Below are 20,660 nucleotides of genomic sequence, written 5' to 3'. Positions count from 1 at the left end.
CCAATCTGATTCCTCTAAACCGGATGGGAAATTAGGATGCTATCTACCAGATACCTGTGGACACCCAAGTGATTACATAAGGGCATTTCACAACTGCCTAAGCCAAAAGATTACAAGAATGGGTAAGTGCGATTCTCGTTGCAGCGGTACAAATATCAGTCCCTAACATCGGTTAGAGACCGCAATGCCCCTCCTTCGGCTGAGAGTCACAAAAAATTCTTCACCAACATACAAAGGACGTACGGTTATTTGATCATGGCATCGATATCATTTAGTGGCACCAACTATGGTCTCCAGATTGGAGTTCACAATGGTCCGGTCAATATGCCTTCAGGTGAGTCGGCAATTGGATACTAGGGGCCACATCAGGATTGACTAACCGCCGCTCGCCACCCTAGAGCGACCGGAAACCCCAACAAACCCGCTATCTACCGTCCCATTTGCGCGTGACCGGCACTTTGTCAGCCGCGACGCACTACTTCGTCAAATTCGCGAGGAGAGCTTAGTCTCGGGGTCAAGAATAGCACTTATTGGTCTCGGCGGTGTTGGGTAAGTACAGAGTGACTCTTCTAAGATTGCGTGGTCTTACTCACAACTTCAAGGAAATCGCAGCTTGCTATCGAATACTCTTACGAGGTCCGATCCCAATCACCAACAACATGGGTTTTCTGGGTGCATGCGAGTAACCAAGCCCGGTTCGAGCAAAGTTTCCGGGATATCGCGGACCAGGTCAAAATCAGGGGTCGTCAGGATCCCGAAGTGAATATATTCAAACTCGTCGAGAACTGGCTCCAGGATGAAAAGAGGAAATGGGTCTGCATCCTTGATAACGTCGATGACGATCAGCTTCTTCGCTCGTTTACGGCACCAGAGAAGGGAGATTCAACGAGAAGCCAAACGAACGCCGCGAAGCCACTATTGGAATACATTCCTAGAAGCCCAAATGGATACGTTATTATCACGAGTAGGTCTAGAGAGGTTGCGTTGAAGATGGTCGACCACAAGGGCCTTATCGAGGTTGAACCCATGGAAAACTCCGAATCACTAGAGCTTCTCCGACGAACGCTTGAACTACCAACTGAAAACCAAGCATGTCAACAGTTAGTTAACGCATTGGAGTTTATGCCGCTAGCGATTGTACAGGCCGCTAGCTACATTCGAAATCGCGCACCTCGCTATTCGGTGTCACAGTACCTAAAGGACTTCCAAAAGAATGACCGTGAAGCGATAAAGCTCCTCAAAAAAGAAGCAGGGCACACTCACCGGGACTGGGAAGCAAAGAATTCAATTTTGGTGACTTGGCAAATGTCATTCGATTATATACGCCAAAGATATCCATCTGCAGCGGACCTACTATCGCTTATGAGCTTTTTCGATCGGCAAGGCATACCGGAGAGCCTCATTCGACATCAACCTGCGTCCTCGGAGCTTCAAAGTGACTCTAGTGACGGGGATACATCTGAATCTGATACTAGCCCTGATTTTGAAGATGATGTCATAACACTAAGGGATTATTCATTCATATCTATCAGTGAGGACACCACTTCCTTTACAATGCATCGACTTGTGCAACTCACTACGCGCGCGTGGTTGAAATCTCATGGACAACTGGACCAATGGAAGGATAAATTCATTAGCACCCTCTACGACGAGTTTCCTTCCACCGGAGAATACGAAAATTGGGAGAGATGCAGGCCACTCTTTCCTCACGTCAAATCCGCAATGTCACAACGGCCAACCTCACCTGAGTACCAAGAGCAGTGGGCTACGTTACTTTACAGAGGTGCATGGTATGCGTCAGAAATCGGTAATCTCATGGATACAAGAGAAATGGCATTAAAATCAAGAGATCAAAGGATGATTCTATTGAGTGATAAACATGAAGATGTCATTGATAGCACAACTCTGTTGGCAAACGCATACTGGCTTGAAGGCCGGTGGGAGGAGGCTAAGCAGATCGAGGTGCAGATGGTGGAGACGAGCAAGGCGCATTTCGGCGAGGACCATCCCTACACGTTAACGTGTATGGCCAATCTAGCGTTGACCTTTCGAGACCAGGGCCGGTGGGAAGAGGCCGAGCAGCTTCAAGTGCAAGCGGTGAAGAGCCGTAAGACGACGCTCGGTATGGATCATCCCGACACACTGTCAGGTATAGCCAACCTAGCGGCGATATACGGGAGCCAGGGCCGGTGGGAAGAGGCCGAGCAGCTTATGGTGCAGGTGATGGAGACTTATAAGACTAAGCTCGGCAATGATCACCCCGATACGCTTTTAAGTATAGGCAACTTGGCGGCGATATACGGGGACCAGGGCCGGTGGGAGGAGGCTGAGCAGCTCGAGGTGCAGGTGATGGAGACTCGTAGAACGAATCTCGGCGAGAAGCATCCTGACACGATTTTAAGTATGGCCAACTTAGCGGTGACATACGGGGACCAGGGTCGGTGGGAGGAGGCTGAGCAGCTCGAGGTGCAGGTGATGGAGACTCGTAAAATGAATCTCGGCGAGGATCATCCCGACACGTTAACGAGTATTGGTCGCCTCGCGACGGTATACTGGAGTCAGGACCGGTGGGAGGAGGCCGAACCGCTCGAGATACAGGTGATGGAGACTCGTAAGACGAAGCTCGGCGAGAATCATCCCGACACGCTTTCAAGTATGGCTAACCTCGCTTCCACCTGGAAATGCTTAGGTCACGAAGCCAACGCCATCAACTTGCTACGAACCTGCGTTGCCAGGCAGAAACAGACAATAGGCCTAGACCATCCGGACACTGTATCTAGTTCTAAAAGATTGCTCAATTGGGAAACGGAGGATCTAAATATGAGTCTAAGTCAGCTTGATGCTTGAATATCACAAGTTTACATACGACTTCTTCCTCAAACGTTAATTTCCCAAAACGATATTTTCCATCCTAAATTGACTTAGTGTAGAACATTCTAATTTGTCTTGATATCAAAGTTGCTGATAAATGGATGATGTTAGATAATTTATTATTGAAGAAGAACTGCGTGAGCTATGAGAGACTTTATATACACTGGTCTGGCCAAAAGCGTCGACAAATACTTGGAGGCATTTGAAGACCTTTTGTGACCTTGAGAATGATGATCAACCTAGAAAGGTTTCAATTTGGAGTCTACAAGTCTCCATGGGAAATCATCCAGGCAGATAGGAAGTATCGGAGAATCTGTATACTGCCATGAAGATTTTTGTAGCTTTCAAGGAGACTTGACCTCGACAAGCAGTTTTCCTGCGAGATGTTTAGCATATATCTATTAGGTGTGGGGAGTAGGCACATTTCCCTGGAAAGCAAAACTCACCTGTATTCACTCCATGATACAGTTGCATCAAGGCGGTTTCTGCCTGCGATAATCCTCCACGCACAATGGTTTCTCTCCGTTGCAACCGGCCTTCCGTAAGCCACTGGCTGAGCTTCTGTCTGACTTCGGGGATCTTATCCATATGATCAAAGACAATAAAGCCTTCCATGCGAATGCGCATTCTCCAGATCATCTGGTAGTTTTTTGGTCCTTGAACCTCACGTTCATTGAATTGACTGACACCACCACACATGACAAATCGAGCGTTCTTGTTGGCACAGACAAGAGCCAAGTCAAGAACTTCTCCTCCGACATTGTCGTAGAAGAGATCGATCTTTCCTTGTGTTGCATTCTTGAACTGTTCGGCGAAATCTTTGCTCTTATAGTTCAACGCCCCGTCAAATTTGAGGTCATCAACCAACCAACGACACTTCTCATCCGAGCCTGCAATTCCGTAGACTGTGGCACCATTGATCTTTGCAATCTGACCAGCAATAGATCCTGTTGCTCCTGCTGCTCCAGAAACAACCACAAAGTCACCGGGCTTGACACGACCCACTTCGACCATGCCCCAGTACGCAGTGATTCCTGTGAAGCCAAGGACGCTCAAAATATCGGTGAGACGATCTCCATGGGCAGGATCAGGTGTGGGCATGGCTTCCAGAGCGCGTTCGCTGACAATTGCCTGCTCAGTCCAGCCAATCATGCCGACGGCATAGGAGCCAACTGGGAACTTCTCTGATCGCGAAGCAGTTACACGGCCCAAAGCATGGCCACGCATAATTTCACCGATTGCAACGGGGGGGATGTATGAAGGTTTATCGTCCAACCAGCCGCGCATCGCAGGATCCAGACTCAGGTAAAGGCTTTCCAAGACAACATCTCCATCTTGAAGGTCTGCTGAGGTGGGGGTTGCATGCTTCTTGACAGCAAATGTTTCTCCGGGGACGATATTTGTCTCAGGGCGCTGTGCAAGGTGGACTGCAATATGTTCGATGTGTTCGGAAGACATCTGTGAGTGATTTAGTAGAAATGGGAGGAAAATAAAAAGCAAGCTGTGTAGGACCTTACTGTTTAGGGATATTTCAGAGGGGTTTTTGAAAGGAATAGAGACAGGTAGAATCCTGTTGAATTGTATAGTAAAGAACTATACGGAGTACTAAGCACGTATTTGGGATGAAGGATGTTGAAAAGATAATATGATGCTTAATAGCAAACTGCCTATCTCTTTAAAACCTGCTAGGAGACCCATATTTAAACACTTCCCGAGGTCCGCCCCCTTAAATACATATGGAAACCCCTCATATGTCAGATATGAATTATTAATGCAAGCAGAACTGGAATCAAGAAAGGGAGTATCGGATACCGCGGGTTAAAGTAGTCTGAGCGTAGTCCAAATTGAAAACCAATACTGCGATATAACCTGATGCAGGCTGTCTGCCGCGTCGATCACCCATATCACCGAGCTACGGACTATACATCCACGGAACAGCAGCTCAGAATCCATTGTGATTGGCTAAATATATAGATTCGTTCATAAACTATACCTCGGGATTATCCCGAGGTCCTCAGATTACCCGCGTCATAGGGCCCCCATAATGCTGAAACATCCGTTCTATCCGTGTACAACATGCAGCTCACGGGAGTTACTATCGATTATGTAGGATTATAACACATTAGTACTGATGAAGAAAGGCCGAGATGTATTAATAAAGCAAAGAGGCATAGTATAGATAGAGCCGCTAACTCCGTGTCGGATAGCTTACACCGAAAATCTGTACCTCAAGGGCCTCGATATAGTCACTAAACCATATATTGGCACTTTGTAAACTTGAAATCTGTTCAAGTTTGTTCAATTTGTGCTCTGTTGTAATTATACCCAGGTGGGTCCTAGTAATATATATAAAGACTACCATCATTCGTCCTCCACCCTGTCTGCTTTCATTTTAGTAGTAACTTAAACATACCCTCGGTTTTGACACCATCTATTCCCATTCTTTAATCCTTGCCCCAACTGCGGTCTGTCTTATAAGTGGTCAATATGGCTCTAAATTACTATGAGGAAGCAGTGGATCAATATGTGCATGTTGGTCCAATTCGTTTCGCATATCGGAGATTCGGTGCCGAAACAGGCATTCCTCTCACTCTCCTCATCCACTTTAGGTAATTATACATTCATATCCCGTCTCCCCACCCCTTAGTGCTCACAATAATGTAGGGGCACAATGGATCATTGGGATCCAAAATTCATCAACCCGCTCGCCGCCACTCGCCCCATCATCCTGATTGACAATGCCGACATTGGAAAATCAGACGGCGAGGTCCCATTGGCCATCGCAGGCTGGGCGCAAAATGTTACCAATGTTCTCAACGCAATCAAAGTGAAGCAGACCGACCTCTTCGGTTTCTCAATGGGAGGGTTCGCTGCTCAGCTCGTCACACTCAATGCCCCGCAACTCATTCGTCGGCTCGTACTAGCAGGCACGAGTGCCAGCATGGGTGAAGGAGTTGTCCCTCCAAACCAAGACCCGTCAGTTCTGGCACTGAAAGATGCCGAGACCGACGAGGACCTGCGCCAGGCCTACATTACAGCCTTCTTCGGCGGATCGAAGACGTCTTCAAAGGCCGGAGGTGAGGTGTGGGACCGTATCGTCGCTGCTAGAAAGAACAGATCCAAGTTCCTTGGGGTTGAAGGGACCAACAGGCAATTTGGCGCCTTTGGCAACTTCCTCGACCCGGGCCAGGCTAAGGACGGCTCTTTTAACCGGCTCCATGAGATTAATATCCCCGTCCTGGTTGCAACCGGTAAGAATCCTTGTACCATGTTTGAAATTTGAGCTGACATTAAATGCTTAGGGAGCAATGACGCTGCCATCCCAACTCACAACAGCTACGTTTTGTGGGAGAACTTGACCAGCTCCAAGGCACAGTTGCACCTCTACGCGGATTCGGGGCATGGGTTCTTGTTTCAATACGCAACTGAATTCTCCAGGCTAATTGGTGAATTCTTGGACAGCGTTTAGTGAACTGATTATAAGCTGCTGGCGGACTTTCTTGTAGAAACCCCCTGGTAGTATCAAATATAAAATGAGATAATAACCTTGGAAATTGTTTCACCTATCAGAAATTTGTGAAGAGATCTTAGTTGGAAGGAGTTATAATCCTTCATCCTTTACTTAAAGCACCTATAGCTCACAAGATATTGATGAAAATTGTGTTGGTGATTGTAATGCCACGACATCATGCAGGCTTATAGCCCAAAGATCTGCAGCGTCACGTCAGGGTCTGCAACACAGACCTCGTGGCCATCTCCCACCACATTTCTCAGCTTCCACTTCTTTTCATTGTCTCATTTTCGACTCTCAAGAATGTCGTTCATCGTGATCATACCTTCTCGCTTTGCATCCACACGTCTCCCGGGGAAACCACTAGCCATAATACACGGCAAACCTATGATTGCCCATGTGGTGACAAGATCCCAACATTCAGGTGCATCCAGAGTAATCGTAGCCACCGATCATCCAGAAATCGCCAAAGCAGCAGAAGCAGCTGGAGCCGAGGCTATTCTCACCCGAGAAGATCACCAGAGCGGCACCGAACGACTAGCAGAGACAGCGGACCTCCTGCATATCGACGACAACGAAATAATTATCAACGTACAAGGAGATGAACCCTTTATTGAGCCCGAGCTCATTGCTCAGGTCGCACGCGATCTCTCAACCCATACGACAAATATGGTGACACTAGCAACGCCGATTAGAAATGCTAGCGACGCATTGGATCCAAACATCGTCAAAGTCGTTCTCGATGCAGATGGAAATGCTCTTTACTTTTCACGGGCTCTGATTCCTTGGGATCGTGATGCCGGTGGACTTGGATCTAGTGAGAATATACTTCAACATATCGGCCTTTATGGTTATCGTGCAGGCTTTTTGCGGAAATATCCTACTTTCAAGCGTACTTCACTGGAGGATATCGAGAAACTGGAGCAGTTACGAGTTTTGTATCATGGAGAGAAGATACACGTCTCTGTGACAAAGTCGGTTTTGGGGTTGGGTGTGGACACTGAGCAGGATTTGGAACGAGCTCGATGCATGAGCTCAGAATGAATGATCTTGTTGAGATCTTGCTGTTGACAGGGGCTTAGTTGGCTACCTTCGGATGCAAGTGACCTATGTCAACGCGGTTATTTGGGATGTTCTGATATCAGGCCATTTTTGTGTGTAGTGTATTAGGATATAGTTGTGGGTCATGAGACTGCCCGGTTCCAAGGTTCCAAGGCTGTATAAGCTTCAGCTACTAGACTAGAAGAGGTATAGCTTCAGCTTTCGACATTTAGGCCCTAGGTTTCAGGCAACCCAGTATATGTAACCGAATAGCTTCCCCAGAGTCTTACACCTACTTCGCTCTGCTTTCTCCAGTATCACTGGCTCTCTGCTGTCGCACCACCCATCCTTGTCAAATACAAGAGGGCATCTATTCCACTTTAATCATCTGTATTGTCAAAATGGAGCAACACGACTTGCTCCTCATCGTCGACGCGCTAAGTTATGGCAACTGCTATCTACGCTCACTAACCGCATCCTTCCCTAAAATCATCTCGATTTCCGCCCACACGGGTTGTTTTTCACGAATCGGAGTTCTCGTATACCGCAACTACCACTGCAACGACGTCCTCGAATGGTCAGGATGGCTGAACCAAGGCCAACATGAAGCCTCGCAAGAGCAACAGCCCGACCTCATCGCTTTCGTCAAAAGACTGTGCGCAAAAAGGAAGAGGAAACGCAGCTACCGTAAAGCTGTCAAAACCACTCTTGCAAAGGCCTGCCAAGTCATGCGCGCGAAAGCGAAAACACTGATCTTTCTATACGCTGATATGCGCCCTGTCGGTGGTTGTTCGAACGGGCGGAAGGAGAAGGCTGCCCTTTTGGTCCCGGGTTCTTACTCCCGATATGGCTCCACATGTATCGATTGGGTATCTGCATGCAATGCCCTTCGAGACGGACCGAAACAGGCACAGGTCTTTGCTATCCTCGCTCCATCTATGGGGGTAGATGATGCTGCCTGGTACACCTATCTGTCTACTAGGACTGATGGAACTTGTGTTCAAGTGAAAAGCTATCTTCCAGAAGACGTTACTAAGGTGACAATTGACCTGTTTCTATCATGGATGGGTGTGGAGAAAGCTCCTTACATCGACAAATGTCAATATGAGGATAATTTTGCGGAGTTGCTACACTATATCTCGGTCAGGGAAATTGACAGCCTTGAGAATGAGAAGGATATGGGCACATATCCATATTTCTCGACTGTTTCACGGTGGCCGGGGCCAGATTGTCATGAGAACATCATCAAAGTCAAGTTGACCGCGGATATCATGACAGAATATGTTCCTAAAAAGACCGCTCCTATGCCAGACTTTACCGAAGAGATCGTATCTCTCATCAACAGCGTCCCTGACGCAGAAATGTATCCTTGCATCTTCCTTGACCCGACATTGAGCTTTACCCTCAAAGGATATGATCCAGTAGATAGGAGCAACAAGCCTATCTCATACTTGACCAGATCTGAGCTGTTGCACATTGGCCGATCTTGCAACCCCGGCGTCCTTCGGCGGTTTGGTGCTATCCTAACCAGATTGACTGTTGTGGTATCGGCGAGTAAGATGCCCGACCACATCTCCAATACCACTGCAGATCATGTGCGCAAGACTCCATTTGTATTAGCAACAGAAAAGTACAACAGACAATTTTGGAAGGTCCTTTTACACATCATTGAGCCGGGAACGAAGCTCTCGGCTCGATCGGCTACTCTTCTTGCTGCTCTCAGTCTGCGGATGGGGATTCGGCCACTCATGAAACTAGCAGAGCAGGAGATGCTTGCGTTCAAAGATAAATGGAACGACCTTTCCACACCCCAAACATGGACTGTCGGATGCTTAAGACTTCTCATCGACGCCGATGAAGCACATCAGAACCATCAACACACGGATTTGGGCATGAACCGGTCCCTAATTTTGAATCCTACTGACAGAACACTGTTTGAGCGTCTTATTTCCTGCCAAGCTGCGAATCTCCGCAAACAACGGCCCTTCCAGAGTGAAACTATCTTCCAACTCATTACTAGAGTGGGCAGCGAAGAATTCCTCTCTAGGAAATGGCCTTTCACACCAACTGAGCCCCAGATACGCTACGACGAAAAATCCATCCACAACTCCAAGGAGGTAATCTCAACCTTCGGGGAGCTTATTGGAGACTGCAAAACAATCAACAACAAATGCTCCCTATGCTACTCAGCTTTCGAATACAGTTACCTGCACCCAGCTTGTGGACACATTGGGTGCCTCCAGCGAATGTGCAGTACCTGCCTGGTACGATGGTACAGGCATATTAACTCTGCAGGCTGCGTGATCAACACTGAGGTGCTGGCATGTCCATTCTGTCGCAGATACCCCACCCCCCATCTAGTGGCGAAGTATAAGCTGGATATTCATGCAGTTAAAGGTCTTGCCAATGCAGTCCGTGACAAGGGGAGGTTCATTTACGCTTGGTGCATAGTATGCAATACTGCCAAGATGGAGATGGAGCGGAGCTGTACGCGTGGAGAACCTCTTGAATTGAGAGGTTGGGTTTGTGATGAGTGTAGCGAAATAGAGAGTGGAAAGAGAGAGTTTTGTGTGTAGGAAACAGTATAGTAGAGATAATGGACACATATCATGACGAGACATTGATGGAGGATGGAGAATATTCCTTCAGGAGAAGTGATTATTGTTGGATATTTCATTTGTGAATTGTCTGAACTAGCTAGCTACTTTGAAAAATAAGATCTCGTTTAACGAGTGCCACCCTTTAGCTCCAAATTAATATCGCCCTAGAAACGCATCACAGATAACGGGAGAAAAAAAGTAGTGAATGCGAAGACCCCAGTATAGAGGTCTCCAGCGGCGTCAGAAGAGCAATAACCCCGCAAAGAAAGTCACAACGTTGGAAAGAGATGGAAAAGCACAAAACATCAGGGGGTATGGGTAATGGTACAAAAAAAGAGGAAATTCCAGGGGCCAATAAGGGGGAAAGGGATGTGAAGACTAATAAGGTGAGTTGACAATATCATCCTTGTTAAGACGACTGCTCCATCCGCTGCGCGCACGGTTTGGTGTGGCAGGACCAGCGATGCTCTCGCGCGTGGGCTTCTGGAAGGTACGCTTGGCGACCATGTTGACCTCGTTTGGCAGAGCAACGATGACATTCTTGTCAGAGCCGAACCGGAAGTTATCAGCCATGACGTTCTCGCCGTACCGCTTGATAGTGTACGGGTCCTTGCGGTTGGCAATAACCTTCTTCATACTCCAGGTAATTATGAAGGGGCCGGTAGCGGTGACGATGCTAGTTTCCGTAGAGTCGACACCAGTGTTGAAGCGTGCCGTGGTGAACGAGAGGGGCTGTTTCGTCTCGTGCTGGAACTGGGCAACGTGGGCGGGCTGCAAGCCGAGACGGCGGGGCTGAGGCTTCGAGTCCTTCGCGAAAGCACGCTCGAATCCGAGCTTGCCCTCGTTCTTGCCTTCCTTCTGCAACGAATCAATGAGGAGAAGGTAGGTGCGGCAAGTTGCCAGCACCCAACGTCCATCGGCGGACACATCAAGACCGATGATCGGCTCTCCGAGAGCCGGGATATGAGTCTTAGCATTGATACCCAGACGGTCGAACATGCGGATGTCACCCTTGTTAGACGCGACAGCAAGGTACCCCTTCTCAGTAGTAGCCATGGCCGAGAAGTCATTCTTGCTGGCGTATTGCTTCAGATCAGAATCGACAAGCTTGTTGCCAGAAAGACGAGGATCGATGCGGTAAAGGGCGTTCTTGGAGACACCGACGAATGGCTGCGCTGCAGTCATTTGTGCGAATTTCTGCGAGTTTTGTTAGTTTATCCATAAAGAGATTTCAAGACCTGCGAGGTAACTTACATTTTCGGGAGCAAATGTCTCCACGGCAATATCGTCATGGACCTTCCATTCGTCGACGATTTTGCCGTACTCCAGATCCATCTTGTACAGCGAGTTGGGATCATCTCCATTCTGAAGAATCATATTCTGATCCTCAGCGTGGAGCATGACCTTCTTGGGGCTGAAAAGGCTGCCCTTAGGGGTCTCGACCTTTGAAATAGTTGTGGAGAATTCAAGGTTGTTGTGAGCAGTGTGCTTGAAGACACCGATCTTGGATCCGCGCACAACGAATGATCGATCATGCTTGTAGCCGACTGCCAATTGTGAGTTGACGTTTCCATCTGCATCGCGCGTGACAACATCTTCTTCCTCTTCATCGCTGTCGTAGTGTTCACTGCGCTGAGCATCGTCCTGGTCGCCGTCGTAATCCTCTTCGGCCTCTTCTTCTTCCTCCTCCTCAGCTTCTTCCGCTTCCTTGGCGTCGGCATCTTCCATGGTAAGATCCTGGAAGGCATCAAGAACATAGTCTCGATCATTCTCCTTGACCTTAGTCCACTTCAGCTCATTGAGCTGTTCCCATAGCGCCTGCATCAGACCCTCCTGGAACCGTTCTTCCGAGGTTTGGTCCTTGAATCGCAGAAGCCATGAGTAGGCCGAACCATCTTCACCGTAGTGGTTGAAGATGAAGGAAAGATATTCGAAGTTAAAGACGGGGTTGATATCGGCGACGACAGTCTGTCCTAGCCACTCCTTATCCTTGCCAGCAATCTGGAGCCAGTACTGCCAGGTACCAACCTCCGAAACAGTCGCAACGATGTCCGACTCCTGAAGCACAAATGTTCCAGTGGAAAAGTCGAACAAATGCAGCTCAGCATTTTCCTTGCAAAGAATCTCCTTGGCTTCGGGATGGGCTGCAGACGGCGGGGCAGTGGTCGGCTGCTCCTCAAGGGTGGCAGTCTTGATCTGTCCTTTGGACTGAGCGTATTCCACGTCTCGTGCCATGGCTGCAGCTGAATCTTCTGCCGACACGGAATTTCCGCGTGACTTGATGGTTGGCGAAGAAACCGGGCTCGCAGGTGGAAGGGGCTTCTCTTCGTTGTATGAGAATTCGTTTAACTCTGCCTCAGTGGCCTTCTGTGCACTGCGGCGGTGTTTGCGTTCGTACTGACACTGGAGGGCGGCAAGCTCGAAAGTGGCAACTTTATCCGATGGGACCGACGAGTCACAGATGAATTCAAAGAGATCACCAGCGTCGCCGCTCAGATCATCCCAGGCCAATATCTTTGCGCCTCCGTCGCGGAGTTCAGAGCGGAAATGCAGGGTTTGGTCCAGGAGGAAAACCTTCTCGTCCTTATCTAGGCCGTCGCCCGCGCCTTGCTCGCCGTCGTCGTCCGCAAGTTCTTCCTCGCCCTCTTCGTAGGCTCTTTGGATTACAAGCTGGTACTGAAAGTCCTGGCCAGTCCGTCGGATCGTCGCAGCAGCGTCCTTGAAGATAAGCTCAGAGTAACCTTTGGGCGACTGTGGGCGAACCAGGTACAGCTCGCCTTGGGGGATTTCTATGATGGATTCCTTCGAAGCGTCACCAAACAGAAACTTGCTCACTATTGAATTAAGAGGTGAAAGATTAGTTTACTAGTTCAAAGCGGTAAAATAGCAAAAAATTGCCCTTGTATAGAGGGGTTTGGCGGGGCATGAAAAGCACGTTGCTTACCGTTGCGGAGCATAAACATGGTTGCGAGGGGCAGCTGCCAAACAAAAATTCAAGAGGCGGTTAAAAAGGGAAGGGAGGGAAGAAGAAGTGAAGAGAAAGTAATGTGGGAAAGAGCGAAAGATATAGGCCCAGTAGCGAAGGCTCTTCTGCCTATATGAAGGGGATAGAAAGAAAAAAGCGAAAGCAAGTCTTCAAGTGCAATAATCACAATGAAAGTCGCCTCCGTCATAGATTGTGGCTGTTGTGGCTAATTCGCTTAGGTAAGCAATCCAGTTCGCCACTATGCCGAAATAGGCACTATGCTTTTCTACATTTATCTTCACTGTCATTTTTCGTCTTGGAGTCAGGAAAAGCATGGACAGACATGAGGGATGGCCTCAAATATACCTAGGGTTCACAAAGCTGAAAACTTTAGTGAGGTATTGATAACAGGGATATCAGTGATCGACCAAATCAAAAGACTCCATGCAGACGACTAGTACAAGCGTATGTTCAGATCTCAAGTGCTAATTGTCTCCCTTTTAGTGATGTAATATGTACAAGGTATTCATTGGATAGCTCAAGCTATTCCTTTTCTTCGTTTTCGTCCTCGCTTCCTTCCTCGAAAGCTGCAATCTCTTCCAGCTGCTTCTTCTGGTCTGCTTCGAGTTCTTCCTCATTCCCATCTCCATCATCATTCTCGGCGTCGCCCTCGCCCTCGCCCTCATTCTCGGTTTCCTTCAAAGCGCCGCCTTTCCGGGTAGGAATGACCTTCATGAACGCCTTACCCCAGTCACGAAGCTCCAACCATTGAAGCATAATCTCAATGACATGGTTGGTGGCTAGGACCGGACGATGCGCCATTTGAATATACTGCCCGATCGGCAATTTGGCGGTTTTGATGCCCTTTGCAACCGCCGAATTGTAGCAAACTGCCTTGTGTCGGTTCTTATCCACTAGCGCTCCGACAATATAAGTGCTGTAAGGCTTCAGCTCGGTCAAAGTATTCTCACTATCGCTGCTGAGATAGACGATTTCCCCGTCCTCGGGCTTCGCATCAGTTTGTTCAGCGAACGGCCCAGCGAGCTGACCTCCTCGCGCGGATGTCATCTGTTCCTTGGCCAGCTCACCGGCATGTGCAAAGTCTTCCTGCAAAAAGCGAATACGTTTCCAGTTCTTGTGGCTTGCTAACACCGTATCGAATCGCTCTTTCAGTAATTTGTCGAATGACGAGAACATCATGTGGGCGTTGAAGGGTGCGCGACTATTGTCCGAGTATGATCGCGTGAGCTGGCCAGCCAATGAGATGCGCTCTCTGTCAGACATCAGCTCGTCGTAACCGCAATCCATCACGATCGTCAAAGGTAAGAGCGTTGACCGGGTGTGCTTGGCTTTCTTGCCTCGCCATAACACCCGTAGCTCTTTCACAGCTTCCTCGCCGCCTTTTTCCCTTGCCTCGACAATCATAGCATGGCGACGTTCTCGCTTTTGTACAAGCTTTTCCTTCTTCTGGGCCTTTTGAAGCGCGCGCTTTTGCTGGTGAGCTTCCGCGCGGCGCAATTTCTTCATTTGGTTTTTCGACATGACAGGTGCGGCTCCCTCGGCGCCATCTTGGGTTGTAGATTCATTGGCAGTTTTTGTGTCCTTGTGAACCGTAAATTCTGAGAGATCGAGAGGTTCGTTGCCAATCTGAGCGGTCGCGGGCTGCGCTTCGTTGCCGGCAACATCGCCAGCTTCAGTCATGGCAGGGGCGGGCACCTCGTGGGTGGTATCTTCGTGGTCCAGTTTGGCTAATTTCCGAGGCCGTTCTTGCTCCTCCATCGTAGTCTAGTGGAATTGGCAAGCAAAAGATAAAGGTGGGCTGTCGACTGTAGATCAAAAGTTCAAAAAGCGCCCCGAAACTCATCAACCAATGACGTGCGCCGCAGCCCTCATTACTGTGCACACTTCACGTGACCCTCCAGACCCAACTTCTCCAATCGTCACAGCGGCTCCTCGCTATCCCTCCAAGCCCTTAAACCGCTCAATACCGTCACAATGCCTCAGGATATGCCCCCAACGGGGGGCTACGCTCAAGTCCAGTACAAGGTAAGCCATACAACCCAGTTTCCGGGCTCGCAATGGCCCTGCGCACCCAGCACACAGACATCCAAGCTAACGGTTTCGTTTCTTACTCTCTATAGCGGAACGTCCCTGCCCGCGGCTTCAAGCCCGCCTACTACATGATTGGCATGCACGTCATCATGGCCTACGGTTTCTACAAGTACTTCCACGGTGTCCGTGAGCAGCGGTACGTTTCATCCTGCAACAGGCTCCTTTCGTTCCTCCGATCGACCCGAGAGAACCGCAATTGGAACCCGATGCAAACCCGATAGTGGAAGAAAGAAGTGAACTCAATGACTGATTTGTATTTGAACGATAGTGAGCTCGCCCGTGAGAAGATGTGGTCCCGTCTGCACCTTGCTCCTCTCCTCCAGGCCGAGGAGGACCGCGACCAGGTCCGCCGGCACTACGCCGACAAGGCGCGTGAGAAGGAGCTTCTCGGCACCGATGCTAAGATCTACAACTCCGACCGGTATGTTCCGTGCAAGCGCAGTTGAGACGCTATATCATTTCTGGTATTGATACTAATTTTGCTCGTCTAAACAGCTTTGTCCGCCCTACTTTCGCCTATACCCCCGCCAATCTCACTCAATAGACAGTCTGACAATGTCATACTTATTTTGAGCGCTATTGTACCTCATTTCCCTCCTTTTGACTCTGTATGATGCTGGTGTTTTGGGATGCTTGGTTGGGTGACCCCTTGCCTCCATGGTATACGGACTGAACTGGGCCTTTCTGATCGTTGTGGGAGAGCTAGAAGCATTGTGGTGACAGTTGGGGTGAACCGTCTCGAAGCTACTTCGAGGAAAACATTGTAGATATTACTTGCCTAGTGAAGGGTTTAGTTCAGTCTTTTGCAATATGTCTTATTTCTTTGCTCGTTCAAAAACTTCACCTCGTGGCAGAATTACAAGTAGGCTAATAGTAGAGAAAGTAATATATTCATGCATAGTGGGATGTGGCTTTTCTATGATATTATCTCTTGCAAGGCGCCGCTGCTTGCTGACGATGGGGGTAGTTGATAAGCTGCAACGCAGATCCAGACAAAAAAATCAAGCAGGGCGAAATGTGACACTGCAAAAATGGCAGTTGGGTCGCCAATGATGCAAAGAATGGAGATGGACATCCATAGTATGTAGAATGAAGAATCAACAAGCGCGGTGGCACCGCAGCATATTTCAACTTTTCATAACCCAAAAAGCACATGATGCTGAGGCTATCCAAATAGATCAGCCACACCACCAAGATCGGGACCATCATTAATATCGACACGGTGGTTCTGCTGCTGAGTCTCCATCTCATTGGTCATGTACCTCTCCTGCAATGCTGAACGGGCCTTACGACGTTCCTCGCGAGAACCCAGCATCTTCCCTTGCTCGGCAATACTGATGCCGCGCAAAGGCTCAAGAAGCTCCAAGACTAATGCGCGCTGCTGCCTTGGTGAGGTAGTTTGATGAAGTGCAGACTCAGTCTGGGCCACTTTCTCTGCGCTGATTCCAGGCAAGCTCAGGAAAACAGCACGAGGCGTCTCGCTACAGAAGCCATAGAGACACCAAATTGATGCAATTAGCTGAGCGAGGTCCTTTTGCATATCGACAAAGTAGGATTCATGTACGGATGAAATGCATGCTGTGAGGACATCAGTACATATGAATTCGCGGATGGTCGCGATTGTTTGGGTGTCCTGGATATCGTTCGTAGGCGCAAAGTCTTGTAGAATTGACCGAATAACACGGGTGATAATGCTACCGCTCCGCGTATCGCGCATGCGAAGAGCGTGTGTGCAGAAGAGCATGACTGGCTCAAATATCGCGGGGGAGGAGAGAACGAAATGGCGGATAGAATCAGAGAGGATTGGGGTCGGCTGGGGTGCGCTGGGGTCCGATTCAGTCCCATCTGGGTCTGGAAGGTCACGTTCCGTCAGTATGGGTTGGTCTAGTGTTTTGTATAGTCGACGGATCAGGGATTGTTTACCGCCTCTCTGTGGATCGAATAGACTGGCTACCATGATCACAGCAGAGTAAGTCAACTGACGAAGCACACTTTCGGACTTCATCTCTGTGGTGAGATCGCCATCCGAAATTCCATTCCTGCGTTGTTCGATGATTTCCCATTCTGTGGTGACTTTTCGATCAATGTTGGTGAATAGAGTCGATAGCATGGGGGGTAAGAATTGGCTGCGGAATTGGACGGGGCAGTCATCAATCAAACAACGCGAGATGTTGAGAAGAACCGAGAACTGGTGGGAGGAGAGATGCGGTGAGTCAACAAACAGTGCTTCAGATAGGGGTCCTGGGAGTTCGGCGAATCCATAGAAGTGCTCTCGCATCCTGCTCATGCTGAACAGCATAGAGTAACATGCTTCGCGGACAGCTCTGACTTTTCCTCGAACCGATGATGCAAACCCTTCAAGTGTAGACTTGGATGATGTGATTCTGGCGTAGAACTCGTCGCGGCTGCCGATGGAAATACCCGCCTGCCAAAATCGATCCGTGAGGATACGTTCGACCACTGGTTGCATGCCTTCGACCATATTCCAGTTGTCAGGATTGTGGAAGGCATGGGCGTGTCTTGAGATTGAAAGTTAGCTTAGTGACATAGATCTGCATTAGCATAGATAATTACCTGACAAGCTGTAGCAAAGTGGGAAGAATCACAGGGATCAGTTCGTGCCACATCTCGCAAGCGGTCACATAGGCTGGCGAAGACTTTTTGACTCGGTCTGTGGAAACAGCCAACATAGTCTTAGTGCCACGCAATGGCAACAGCTAGAATATATTAGGTGAGATTGGGACTAGCACGGGACTGGGGCTTGGGTTTCGTACCTGGAACTTTCTGGTCATCTCTTCTTGGACTAGCCTTCCTTCGCTGTCCAAGACAACTTCGGACCAGTCTGCCAGTTTCTGTGCTTCTTTGGATTGCATGTATGGACCAACATTTTCCAATCCAAGCATATTACAGAACCCAGGGAAAGTGGAGCTGTTATGGCGGAATTCGTCGTCTTGCCATGACTCTCGGATAGGCTGGAGGAAGGATGCGAGACGATTTTGGCGCAGATAAGGATCAGCATTAATTGCGCGTTGCCTGCATTGAGTCAGTGGGGGGCAATTTTAGATGAGAACAGGGATGAGAAGGAAATTTACATAATAATGAGCAAGATAGAAGTCAGTTCCATTTGCAACTTGTCATCGATGCGGTTCGCCAGCGTGATTTCTTTGATTTTCGGCTCAAGAAGATCGTAGAAGGTCTGCATTGGCCATGGTTAGAGACTAGTAGACGATCAGGATGTGAGAATTGACATACATAGAAGTAGTCCGCATAGCGCATAGCCAACCGGCGAAGTTCAGAGCTTGCCAATCCATGGAGCTCTTTGACAGCCTCGGAATACAATGGGTATTCAGAATTGTCTGGTAGACGGGACATGAGAATGTGCTCCAGAACCTTGAGCGCAAATCCGGGATGATTGTCCAAAGCCTTTGAAGATATGTCGACAGCCAATTTGATGACTCTCTGTTTCAGGACCGGATCCTATCGCAAAGAGATGAGTGGCTGGAATTCCCTGGATTTGTGCCAAATGACATACCTCAAAAGACCTTTGCATCAGACTTGAAGCCCAATTTTCTACCGCATGTTCTAATTCCATTCGTTTAGACTCCTATCACATATCAGTAACCGATGATCCATTTTCCCGCGCCATTCTCTTACATCACGCTGGGGCGCTTTTCCATGAGCCGAAACCCACTTGTTGTAGCCCTTGATGACAGCCTCTACTACTGAGAATTGAGCATCTGCTCGCATGAGAGGAATCGAGGATTTGGTAAAAGTTTGCACTGTAGAAGAATGAGTCCCTAAGTCCATAGTTGGCCAGATTTCTGATACTCACTGCTAAACGGCTCAACACCACTATACAAGTTGTCGAGGTTGGTGTCGACCCGGGCCAGAATTTCCCGCACCGCTTCTTGGGGCCGCTTGAAGGTGATCGTTTCGATGATCGAGGAACAGTAACGGCGGTAGTTGCCAACAAAGGCATGCCGCTCTGGAATTGTATCAATGTCCTCGACCAAAAACTGCACGGTGGGATCATCAGATTCAGTCGGGAGAGACTCCCAACGAAGAAGCCTCTGGGTGCAAATGTTCAAGAAGTGAGGAGTTTGCTCTAGCACAAAGTCCAAGTTACTTATTTTTGAGTTTTGTAAGAGCCTGGACCAAAGATGCAAGCAAGGTATGGAGACCGTCAAGCTCTGATGTTGCATGATGTTGACCATGAATTGCAGGAATGGCGGTAGATTCAAACGGTCCATGGTAGAGACTAAGAACTTGTCGTCTTCTAAGCATCCTGCAATATATGAAACCATCTCAGAGAGCTTTTTGGAGATAAGATATTTGGGATCATCGACGTCGTCCGGACCCACGATTGACCACTCGTAAAGCCTTTGAAGGACAACAAGGTATTCCGACTCAAAGATCAAGCAGACTAGCTCGTGCGAGTCTTCGCTACCGATAGTGTTTCTTCCGTAGAGCGCATGAAGTGCTTCGATTGCAGCGAGAAGCACCTGGTCATCTTGACAAGGCAAAGCTCGGAAAATGCTAGGAACGACCTGGGAGGCAGTAACACCTTTGTAGACGGACCATGACAAGGCTGATCTAAGGGTTGCCAGAGCTTTGATGGCCGCATCCCGGGCCTGTTCCGAGCTAGAGACATTCTGGACGCAATTGTCGAGGAATTCGCAGATTCGAACGAGCCAGCCCTCCTGTCCACAGCGTGGAATGGTGGCGACGTTTTTATCGCCAGTAATTTGCTCTACAATGCCTGCAGGGGTAAAGATCTCGATGAGCGATCGATTGAGCTCACCTCCCCGCAATGACGATGCAGTATCTTCTCGGAAAAAGACATCCTCGGAAAGGGTCTCCAGAACAGCGAGTACCAGCTCTTTGTGTACGAGAGATGCACCCCAGAACTGGACCAAATTGTCATCCATATCCATCCAATCCAGTCCCCAGGTCTTCTTGGCGGCCTCACTCCACAGCTGGGAGATCTTGTTCCGGAAATAGGCAGGGTCTTCGGGGCGGACGTTCTCGGCGAGTTGCAAAATCATCATGCGCAAGGTCTTGGCTTCTTCGGGGTTGGTAAAGTTGTATTGGCGAAGAACGTGATCCAGGAGAGTAAGACCGAAGTATCGGACAACGGGCTCATGTTCCATACGAGAAGCCAAAAGGAAGCCATTTCGCGCCGCAGCGTCAGAATCTTTCAAGCTCTCCACGAACTGCGAAGCCTCCTTCCGTATTTCATTTGACGATGTAGGGTTGTGAATGAGTTGTAGGGCACGGATGATATCGGCCATGCCGCCCTCTGACAGCTCCTCCGCAGCCATCTTGTCGACGCGTTGCGGAAGTATTTGGTGAACAAAAAAGTAAAGTCTCGGTGTCGTGTCACAGTATAAGACCGCGTCTCATAGTCAGGAGAGGGCAGATCAGACTCGATGGCCGTTGAACTTGTCCTGTGTTTGCTTAGCAGTCGGACACCGCAACGGCCATCCGCACGCGCCACTCGCTCTTTCCGGGGGGAGGGTGGTTCGAGGTTGAGCACCGAACTTGAAGCTGTGAATCGGTA

At 49.0% G+C, this 20,660-nt stretch overlaps 9 protein-coding genes across 9 annotated transcripts; 5 read left to right on the top strand and 4 right to left on the bottom strand.

Moving 5' to 3' along the window:
- Nucleotides 1–255: 255 nt before the first annotated feature.
- On the top strand, nucleotides 256–2,847 carry N7517_004543 (Tetratricopeptide-like helical; the record flags this gene model as incomplete). The annotated part of the gene is made up of 3 exons (XM_056722273.1): nucleotides 256–334; nucleotides 399–549; nucleotides 603–2,847. The coding sequence occupies 3 exons, from the start codon at nucleotides 256–258 to the stop codon at nucleotides 2,845–2,847; spliced, it is 2,475 nt and encodes an 824-aa protein (XP_056578523.1).
- Nucleotides 2,848–3,215: 368 nt separating this feature from the next.
- On the bottom strand, nucleotides 3,216–4,329 carry N7517_004542 (NADP-dependent oxidoreductase; the record flags this gene model as incomplete). The annotated part of the gene is made up of 2 exons (XM_056722272.1): nucleotides 3,216–3,247; nucleotides 3,318–4,329. 2 exons carry the CDS (start codon nucleotides 4,327–4,329, stop codon nucleotides 3,216–3,218), a joined length of 1,044 nt encoding a protein of 347 aa, XP_056578522.1.
- Nucleotides 4,330–5,358: 1,029 nt separating this feature from the next.
- On the top strand, nucleotides 5,359–6,340 carry N7517_004541 (alpha/beta fold hydrolase; the record flags this gene model as incomplete). Its single annotated transcript, XM_056722271.1, has 3 exons — nucleotides 5,359–5,480; nucleotides 5,536–6,122; nucleotides 6,174–6,340. The coding sequence occupies 3 exons, from the start codon at nucleotides 5,359–5,361 to the stop codon at nucleotides 6,338–6,340; spliced, it is 876 nt and encodes a 291-aa protein (XP_056578521.1).
- Nucleotides 6,341–6,685: 345 nt separating this feature from the next.
- Nucleotides 6,686–7,426, top strand: N7517_004540 (3-deoxy-manno-octulosonate cytidylyltransferase family protein; the record flags this gene model as incomplete). The annotated part of the gene is made up of 1 exon (XM_056722270.1): nucleotides 6,686–7,426. One exon carries the CDS (start codon nucleotides 6,686–6,688, stop codon nucleotides 7,424–7,426), a length of 741 nt encoding a protein of 246 aa, XP_056578520.1.
- A 398-nt stretch (nucleotides 7,427–7,824) lies between these two features.
- On the top strand, nucleotides 7,825–9,727 carry N7517_004539 (uncharacterized protein; the record flags this gene model as incomplete). The annotated part of the gene is made up of 2 exons (XM_056722269.1): nucleotides 7,825–9,687; nucleotides 9,719–9,727. 2 exons carry the CDS (start codon nucleotides 7,825–7,827, stop codon nucleotides 9,725–9,727), a joined length of 1,872 nt encoding a protein of 623 aa, XP_056578519.1.
- A 674-nt stretch (nucleotides 9,728–10,401) lies between these two features.
- On the bottom strand, nucleotides 10,402–12,986 carry N7517_004538 (uncharacterized protein; the record flags this gene model as incomplete). Its single annotated transcript, XM_056722268.1, has 3 exons — nucleotides 10,402–11,220; nucleotides 11,278–12,857; nucleotides 12,968–12,986. The coding sequence occupies 3 exons, from the start codon at nucleotides 12,984–12,986 to the stop codon at nucleotides 10,402–10,404; spliced, it is 2,418 nt and encodes an 805-aa protein (XP_056578518.1).
- A 545-nt stretch (nucleotides 12,987–13,531) lies between these two features.
- Nucleotides 13,532–14,767, bottom strand: trm10 (tRNA (guanine(9)-N(1))-methyltransferase; the record flags this gene model as incomplete). The annotated part of the gene is made up of 1 exon (XM_056722267.1): nucleotides 13,532–14,767. The coding sequence occupies one exon, from the start codon at nucleotides 14,765–14,767 to the stop codon at nucleotides 13,532–13,534; it is 1,236 nt and encodes a 411-aa protein (XP_056578517.1).
- A 91-nt stretch (nucleotides 14,768–14,858) lies between these two features.
- On the top strand, nucleotides 14,859–15,654 carry N7517_004536 (putative NADH-ubiquinone oxidoreductase subunit GRIM-19; the record flags this gene model as incomplete). The annotated part of the gene is made up of 5 exons (XM_056722266.1): nucleotides 14,859–14,863; nucleotides 14,911–15,034; nucleotides 15,130–15,236; nucleotides 15,369–15,521; nucleotides 15,596–15,654. The coding sequence occupies 5 exons, from the start codon at nucleotides 14,859–14,861 to the stop codon at nucleotides 15,642–15,644; spliced, it is 438 nt and encodes a 145-aa protein (XP_056578516.1). The 3' UTR covers nucleotides 15,645–15,654.
- A 611-nt stretch (nucleotides 15,655–16,265) lies between these two features.
- Nucleotides 16,266–20,421, bottom strand: N7517_004535 (karyopherin MSN5; the record flags this gene model as incomplete). Its single annotated transcript, XM_056722265.1, has 8 exons — nucleotides 16,266–17,619; nucleotides 17,675–17,817; nucleotides 17,875–18,133; nucleotides 18,193–18,296; nucleotides 18,353–18,577; nucleotides 18,633–18,704; nucleotides 18,755–18,879; nucleotides 18,933–20,421. 8 exons carry the CDS (start codon nucleotides 20,419–20,421, stop codon nucleotides 16,266–16,268), a joined length of 3,771 nt encoding a protein of 1,256 aa, XP_056578515.1.
- Between the last annotated feature and the right edge of the window lie 239 nt (nucleotides 20,422–20,660).

The sequence above is a fragment of the Penicillium concentricum genome (assembly GCF_028827145.1).
Source record: "Penicillium concentricum strain IBT 3081 chromosome Unknown utg000002l_segment0_segment0, whole genome shotgun sequence".
Lineage (NCBI taxonomy): Eukaryota > Fungi > Ascomycota > Eurotiomycetes > Eurotiales > Aspergillaceae > Penicillium > Penicillium concentricum.
The sequence above is the reverse complement of the archived record's forward strand: the minus strand, read 5'-3'. Positions and strand labels throughout refer to the sequence as shown.